The sequence below is a fragment of the Topomyia yanbarensis genome, chromosome 3 (genome assembly GCF_030247195.1).
Source record: "Topomyia yanbarensis strain Yona2022 chromosome 3, ASM3024719v1, whole genome shotgun sequence".
Classification (NCBI taxonomy): domain Eukaryota; kingdom Metazoa; phylum Arthropoda; class Insecta; order Diptera; family Culicidae; genus Topomyia; species Topomyia yanbarensis.
This window is the reverse complement of record NC_080672.1, coordinates 188,103,029-188,112,526: the sequence shown is the minus strand read 5'-3', so window position 1 is coordinate 188,112,526 and position 9,498 is coordinate 188,103,029. Positions and strand designations below refer to the sequence as shown.

The 9,498-nt window shown below is 35.9% G+C and overlaps 1 protein-coding gene across 1 annotated transcript in view; it reads right to left on the bottom strand.

The window, feature by feature from the left end:
- Positions 1-828: 828 nt before the first annotated feature.
- LOC131691094 (V-type proton ATPase subunit D 1) overlaps positions 829-9,498 on the bottom strand; it is a 118,175-nt gene continuing 109,505 nt past the window's right edge. Inside the window, exon 5 of the mRNA XM_058977293.1 lies at positions 829-1,301. Coding sequence (XP_058833276.1) covers positions 1,179-1,301 — 123 coding nt within the window. The 3' untranslated portion in view covers positions 829-1,178. The remainder of the gene's footprint in view (positions 1,302-9,498) is intronic.

The window sequence follows — 9,498 nt, the reverse complement described above, 5'->3', positions numbered from 1 at the left end:
CACGTATATGGCACCCCTATCCCATTTTTATTGAACTGACATAAGTCAACATCTCAGCGGGCACACACATTGTGGGCCCCACTGAAAGTTCATATTGTTCTGCTCGTTTTGGTCGAAGCTCGATTTTCACTATTCAGACACGGCACGGCATGCCTCAATCTTTAGATATTTGTTAAAAAGTTAAAATATTGCACCGCTAATTGATGAAAACTGTTGTTTTGGAGATGTTGATGACACTAGAATACATCAACACATTAAACGAACTCGAATATTACAAAGTGGTGTTGAATGGAATCGATTCTGTACATCGCGGTTCGACCTTAACGCGACGTTTTAGGTTTTGGTATTGATATCATGGCGGCGTAGCAGATACCTGGTTGGGAAGAAATGCTAGTGCGGGTGACAACATACAATCATGTTTTAGTTTACTAGATTGGTTTTACCAAAAAAAATCGCCCTAGTGAGAAATTTGGTGTTTACCCTATTTTCCTCCTTAGGGTGAAATATAGCATAATGTTTTAGTAGTTTTATTTAGATTTTTAAAGAGACCGCCTAGAGGCGGTGGTGGGAACTAGAAGGTTAAAATGAATCAACGAATAATAACATTCAAGTGCGCATCAACTTTGCTTTCGCATGTTTTGCTTATTTTGTTTGAGTTTGATGAACCTATATAGCATCGATGAGCATGGGAAAAGTTGTGGGAAAAACTGTCAAATTTTAGTCTAAGTGGTTTATGGAAAACCTTATAGAGAATTTCCGGTTGTAAAACTCAAAATAGACATATGGCATATTTTCTTTTAGTTCTTATGATAGAATAAACGTTACATATTATGTATACATTGCGCCTGTTGCATTATCGTTTATAAAATAACAAATGTGACATTCTACACAAACAAAAATTAACCTTTGAATTAAAAACAAACTTTGTTTCTTTTCTAGTTTGACGGTAGACAACTAAGTAATTGTAGCTTATATAATTTTAATTGTACGATAGCAATGTATTCATATAAACTCAAATAAAGAATAAAACGAATATTATTATATTATACACCGCATTCTACAAAACAGCACATTGCTATTTTAAAACCGTTTACTGTTGTTTTCGGAACGAACTCTACACAATCGAAAGTTCCGTGCGATCTACGACATACAATATAACACGTAAATGTCCTTTCTGTTTAGAACAGTATGTCATCGTCGCCTTCATCCAGAAGATTTGCGTGAGCCCGAACATCGATACCTTTTTCAAGTAATGCTGCCTTGCGAACCTCTTCTTTCTTTTTGGCAATACGCTTTTTATCCTGTAAATATATTAAAACAAATAATGTAGTCTCTAATCTGAATCTGAAAGATTGTCTTGTCATAGTAATATTATCTCTAATGAGGCTGAAAATATAAATTTCCCACTTCTTTAGCCGAATCAAAACCATAATCTATCGCTAAATTTCCAAGAAGATACAGATTCTAGTGAGCGCGAGAGAACTTTTGTTTAGAACATTTTCCGAAAGAAATTGATCGCAAATTCAACTTTGATTTTACTGTGCGATGAGATTCATTAGTTTCAATGGAATGCAAATTACATATCAAAGACAGTTTGTAACCCTTAAAACGGGACGGCTTTGTTGCATATTTTTGGTTATATCTTTTGATACAGTGAATCAATTTTCAATCAAAAAAGGTAATATTTAGGGGAATAGTTGCACTATCAAATAAATATGGAGAAATAAGGCTACAAGTGGCCAATCCGGAGAAATTGCCGGAAATGTACTGCACACCAGTGTTGGGAAATTATCAAAAAATCAAAAATCGGTAACGAATAAAATTACTACTGATTCTCTTACTCGATATTTATTATCAGCAAAATCACGGATGAGTTTAGTAATACAATGAAAATGTGAAATCCATTACGCCTTCTTCGATCTCATCATCGTGATAAGTTTTTCTTTCACATGTACTCATAAAATCATCTAAAGAGAAAATCAATCTCACCATTTATCAATGATGTGTGATGATATTGATTATTTTATTATGCGCATACACTGCTATATCAGTTTCGTTTGCCATTTTGCAGTAGCTGCGATTGAACAACTAGAGCTGAATATAACGGGAGATGCGAGAAGTTAATTAGGGCCCAACACATTTGTTTAGGGGGAAAATGTTCTCGTATGCAGCGAACCAAAATATTTATTTAATATTAATAGTAAAAATAGTATGTGTCCCTATACTATTAAACAGATTTGAGTGTTAGAATTTTAGTTAACCAACAGCCCAACAGGGCTTACATCGTGATCACCGAAGCCGCCAAAACACTAGAATCCCGGAAACTTCACACGGTTTCTCTGCTGTTAGGGAGTTTGAGTGAGTGTAACACCGACTACACCAGTGTAGTGCATTGTCAAAAACGAAAATGCCATTAGCTGTGTGTTCTACTAATAGAGCCTACAAAATATGATGAGAGCGTTTAGCCAGAGACATCATCCAAAGCTGAGAAAAATTGTTCACGATTTTTTAATAAAATTTCTTCTACTCAAATGTGTAGCAATCACGTGATGATTTTATTTTGGTTACCGTTGCGTGAACAGTAATGGGTGACAGCGGGCACATAAAATTGAAAACGAGAATACTAGATCAACATCACCCTCTGTATATCAAGTTATAAGGTTTGTGATGTCAGGTGGTAATAATGAAAACGATTATCATCGATGATTTTTTTCGACGGTGATCATTGATTTTTAATTTTTTGATTATGATTATGACAACACTGCTGCACACCTCGTATTTTCAAAAGAAATCCATATCTGATATTGATGTTCGTGAATGAAAACGGGTGAAAACTTTATTTTTGGCGAAGGACTTGTGTCTTTCTTTACTATACTGGGTGTCATTTCAAAATTTTCAAAGCGGATGCGTTACGTCCACTTTAAACCTTAATAACTTTTCTCCTACTAAAGGAATTACTAATTTTTCTTCATAATTCGAAAGGAAAACGCTTCAGCGCTTGCCATTGATACCTTGTTTGCTTTGTAAAACTTGTTTTAAAAAGTTTAAAAACTATTTTTAATGCGAATCAACATTAATGCTAGAATCTATAAATATGGGTGTCACAGTTTTTCTTAAAGCCAGACGTGTCTAAGCCACATAGCAGAACACACGTACGTGTGCTGCTCATCGAGAAGCTGCATTTGGTCCACCAACCAAATCATAGCTACTGCCTTATCGCTGCCAACCAAGAACTGTCGTCGCCCTGCGTGAAATTCATCGCTCTCAGAAGTGGACAGAGTTACTAATCCGCAAGCTGCTCTCCCAGTGCCTGGTCCGTGAGATTGCACAGCATTTCAAAACCGATCTACCCTTCCGGAGCTCAGCCGTAATGGCCCTCTAAGAAGCAAGCGAGGCCTACCTGGTTAGTTTGTAGGGAGATACCAATCTGTGCGCTATCCATACCAAGCGAATAATCATCATGCCAAGCGGGAAACGCCGAAATAATATTCACAACAAACGGTCCTTATTAGGACCACAAAATCGTTCTCAGAAGAATTACAATTGAAATTTCCATTTCGTGCTTTGGAAAATAACTTCCCTCTTATCGGGTTAGTTATTTTCTATAGTAATATCCGAAAAATGTACGATAAAACCAATAAACTGACCAATGGACGGAAGCAAGAAAATACCTACAAAAATTTGAATCAGAAAAGTGACATTGACGGAAAAATGCTTCGATCGTTTCTAAGTGTTTGGCAACTGAAGTTGCCGATTTGTTTTCCAACGTCAATTATTTGCGCTGTGCTGTACGGAACAAACAGATTTTTGCGCGATTTGTTGGTAAATAATCAAAACAATTGTGTAGTAGATTCCGTAGAGGATACGATTTGTTACCTTTTGTGTGTATCCCTAAATAAGTCGATGGCATTACAGGATGTATCACGAATAATATGGCTGGCTGACAAAAATGGTCGCATTTTTAATGTCATCGTGGTCGTGTCTTCCAGCAAACAACTTATTAACCTTGTATCGAGCAACAGTAGCGTGTGGCAAACTTCCGTAGTAAAGTATTAAGGAAAAGTCGGTTTCACATATTTGAGATAGGCATGAAGTCGCCGATTGCACGCATGCAATAAAGGCGGCCACAGAACCAAATCGGTCGGTGAACATTTGTTCTGCATTTGAAGAGGAGTTGAGCGTGAGTTAAATAGAATAGTCAATAAACATTGTAATTCAATCAAAAAATAGGATATTTGTGGACCTTGTCTTATAAATAGAAAAATAACAAGGGCAGGGCACATATATGAGAAATTATTTCACCTTTCAACTATACGGATTGTACGTTGATTTAGAATAGCGGAGAACTTCAAATTAATACTTTATATGACGGAAATAGTTGTGTAAAGTAGTAAAGGCGGGTTTCTCTTTGTTGCGATCAGAAATTGGTTGCGAAGGTCTTCTTTTCTGATGCCATTCGTAAAGCACTCGGTTCATTGTACATCGTCCATCAAAGGGGTGGGCCAACGAACGAACGAAACGCGATAAATATAAAAAAGGACGGATTTCCGTTTCTCTACAGTCGAGTATAAAAGATAGGTACAGCCGATTTTTTCATCAGTTTTAATTCGCACCCAGCAGTAGTGGTATCACATCGTCATGGTAATGCCGTCAAAAAATCGTCAGTGGCGGCGGCAAGGCACAGAACATCGTGAAAGGTGAGAAGAGGCGAAAGCAACGACGCAAGGAGAGCTACGCTATCTACTTCTACAAGGTGTTCACGCAACTCCATCCGGACACCGGAGTCTAGTCGAAGGCGATGAGTATCATGAACAACTTCGTGACCATTTCCGAGTATATTTCGAACGAGGTTTCTCGTCTGGCGCTGGGTACAGACTTGGCAAACTCATACGGTAAAAGGAAGCCGGATTAGATTGCAAAACATGCCGTATCGGAAGGTTGGTACCGTGCCGTGCCGTGCCGTTATCAAGTATTCCAGCTCAAAGTAAGTAGTCGCCGGATGCCACCCACACCCGACCATCGGTTCTTTTAAGGGCTGACAAAACAAATCCCTGTAAAGAGTTAAATTGAAATATATATATATATATATATATATATATATATATATATATATATATATATATATATATATATATATATATATATATATATATATATATATATATATATATATATATATATATATATATATATATATATATATATATATATATATATATATATATATATATATATATATATATATATATATATATATATATATATATATATATATATATATATATATATATATATATATATATATATATATATATATATATATATATATATATATATATATATATATATATATATATATATATATATATATATATATATATATATACCGTCAAACCGGGGTTACTTGCAACACTTTTCAACTTTCAAGAGGTATAACTAAAAATGTAATATAAAGTATAGAGTATAAAGAATACTAAATAGTACTTATCAAATCAAAGTATCATTCTCTGTTGCCAGGATGGCGAAACATTATGCCTCTTGAGGGATTCCATGAGAAACCGGCCGACCACAAAACATGACCATTGTCAATTCGAACAAAACTTTGCAGTTGTGTTCGGTTTATTAATCTCCATGATTTTCTCTCCCTATTGCAATATTTTGATACAAGAGGAATTTTTCAAAAGGGCGTAGACAATTTTTATTCGATTACTAGTAATCGCAAAATTTACATTTTGAATAACAGAACTATTCAGCATTCCTTAACTTTTATCAGCAGAAATTTTCCACAAATTATCAACTCTTACTGACAGATGTTTATACACCTGTATTTTATGCGGAGAACTCGGTAATAAAATTGTTTTACTGAATAGTTTACCGAACTTAATACTATTAAAACCCTCAGGAAAATTTCAATGAGTCCGATGAATCAAATGTGTTAATTTAACCATTTGAAAGAGATACAAGCAGAATTTTAATAATATGATACGCCAACGAATAGTCCCACGTCAACACCGCGGTTATGTCCCAGAAATTACCCACCTCTAGTTTTTTTTCTTTTGGAATCATACAGGGATGCTTCAATTGCTTTAGCACACATTATCGCTTACCTTGCCGGATGTTAGACTACCGGAAACCCCGGAGTCTGGTTCCGGAGGACCAGATCAGATTCAGAGACCATTCCTATCATGCGACACGTCAAATCACATTTTCTCGACGAAATAAGACTGACGGAGGAGCAAAGAGACCATTTTGGACACACATGGCCATTTCAACATCAGTTCCGGAACACCTGTGTCCAGTTCCGGAGAATTTAGAGGCTATTCCTATCAAGAGACACACTAAATCACGCTTTCTGACGGAAGAGCAAAGAGACCATTTTGGGCAGACATGGTCATTTCAACATTAGTTCAGGCACACCGGTGTCCGGTTCCGGAGGACCAGTTCAGATTTAGAGGTCATTTCCATCATGCGATATATCAAATCACATTTTCTCGATGAAATAAGACTGACGGAAGACCAAGGGGGCCATTTTGGATACACATGGCCGTTTCAACATCAGTTCCGGAACACCGGTGTCCGGTTCCGGAGGACCAGTTCAGATTTAGAGGCTATTGCTATCATGCGACACATCAAATCACACTTTCTCGATAAGATAAGACTGACGGTAGAGCATAGAGACCAGTTTGGGCAGACATGGTCATTACAACATCATTTCCGGAGCACCGGTGTCCGGCTTCGAAGAATCAGTTCAGATATCTATCATGCGACACGTCAAATCATACTTTCTCGATGAAATAAGACTGATGGAAGAGTATAAACATGTAATTTTGTTCACATTTAGCTGTTTCAACACCAGTTCCGGAGCTCCGGTGTGCGGTTCCAGTGGACCAATCCCGACTTAGAGGTCATTCCCATCATACGACACATCAAATTACACTTCCTGGACGAAATATGACTGAAAAGCAAAGATGCCATTTTTTTATTTATTTATTTATTGATTTATTTTTCATCTGACCTACATGGTCTACATGAAATATAGAATGAGGAAAAGTCCATTTTGGGAAAGTTCATCGAACAATCTCCAAATACGCGTAAAACATCATTATCTTATCACATACACATATTAAACAATATTGCACATTACATTACATTACATTACACTATGTTGAACTTAATAATACAACTAACTAATCAAAACCACTATCTAAATCACATCCAATGCACTAAGTTACCCGTTTAAGCCTATTTTTAAAAATATCACTTGATACAGAGAAGTCAAAACATTCATACACATTATTAAAGACACTACACATCGCCCTTATGGGTTCGTAAAAAATCCCACGATCCTAAACTTCTAGGGGGCACATTTACATTTAGAAAGTATATTTGGGGCATCTATTTCAAAAAGATTGCTAAAAAGTATGATATATTGTGTCGTCTGAAAAATGATTTAACAATTAGTAGTAAAATTTTATTATATAAATCTATTATTTCACCACATATTGACTTCTGCCCATCCATTTTGTTTCTTGCCAACCAAACACAAATATTGAGGTTACAGCGATTGCATTCTATTTTGCATGCGATAAATTTTAACCCATTATAACCCAGCTATGTTAAAACTTTTGGTAATTTATAAAATACTTCGTGAGCTCTCATATTATGTCGAATTAAGTATGGGAAAAATAAAATAACCACTTTGGACCGTTTCGTTGCGAAAAAAACTAACGTATGAAATTTCATACGCTGGGCTGATAGGGTATCAAAAAATCATTACAGAGAAAATTCGGCTAAAATCTTTATACTCAGCATAAAATCGAATAATATCTTCAACCTTGCGAGATCATTCATTTAGCAGCTTTTTTGAATGATTTTAACACTACTCTCCTCTCTCGTGCCGTTTCGTCTCATGATTGGTTCGTTGCATCAAACCATCTTTCCCTCAAACTTAGTAATTATTTTAAGAAAAAGAACATTTTCTTACGAGAATTTACATAAAAAATATTCCGGGTAGAACCAGGTATGATTTGCTACGTATTAAGCATTTGTTAGCCTTGAATGTACTGATTCAACTTTAAAATCAGCGTGAAAGTTGTAAATCTCCTCCTAATCCTAAAGAGGAAATAATTTTGCCTTGGGAAAAAAGATATCGGTTCAGCCTAGCGTATGAAATTTCATACGTTGAACTACCAGCAGAATGTTTGCAATTGTTTCACCAATTTCTTCCATTTTTTCGCACTGAGCCACATCTTTCACATCTCTTATGGCCATTCGTTCACAATCCGAAACAAGAATTAGTGATTTAGAAGAGAAAATTAATAATATGTATTGTTCACATTTTGGTTTGAATTTTATCCAACTTTGACATTCGAAAACACAATGGAATTTAATAAAAAATGATTATTGAGCATACACATTATAAACTATAGGGTATTAGTTAACATTCACAGAAGACCAGAAGTTTGAAAATGGCTTTATTGTATAACAAGTATGATCCAGAAATGTGTTGTTTTTGCGTATGAAATTTCATACGCTAGGACATAATGGGTTAAAATGTAATAGATACAGTTCCTCTAGTTTCATGCTAAACGCATTACAATGGCTCTCTGTGAAGCAAAGAATTTATTACTTAACAATGGTGTTCATTTTTAAAATTATTAATGGAATGCTGCCTCGATATTTGTGTGATCGAATTGAAAGAGGACGTACCCACAAATTGAAAGGCTCATAACTATGGCCACCTTTAACCGATTTGGACACTTTTAGATGTTTTGGATTCAGGAACTCGTCCACTTTTTGATTCTGTACAATAGAACCGGAATAATGAATCTGGTTTTTGGTAATTCGGATTTTCCGGAGTAATGTTCCAGTACTAGGATATGATTTGTAAATTTTAATCATGTCCTAGCAATATGAGTATCAAAACTCTTCAAATTGTCTCGGAAATCTGTTTTTATTGTTATGGGACCCTATGGCAATTTGAAAAATGGAAATGGAATGGAATGGCCACTCACGGCCCCACGGGAACCTGTTCCGGAATGTCCGTTCCGGGGTCAAATCACCAAATGGTTCCAAAATCACGAGATACTGATGCAATTCCAAGAATTTTGATATCCATATTGCTAGTATTCCATTGAAGTTCGCAAATAGTACCCCAGCACTGGAACCTGCTTCCGGAAACCCGGATTCCCGGGAGCCGAATGTAGTAACCCGATTCAGTTTTACCAAGTCCAAAAGTGGATGAGTTCCTGAATCCAAAACGACCAAAAGTATCGAAATAGGTTGGATATTACCTTAGTTATGGGCATTTTAGTTTTGTGGGTACCCACGTCGGCCTGTTACGTAGTAAAATAAATCAGGTGCCCCTCCTCACTCCCACCCGGAATATTCGAAATGTATCTGGTTACGTTCTTTTGAAGGAAAGGCTATGTCTGCAAATTGAACCAGTCCGTTTTTTTGTTAACTGGTTTTCTTATCATCATCGTAATATAATATATA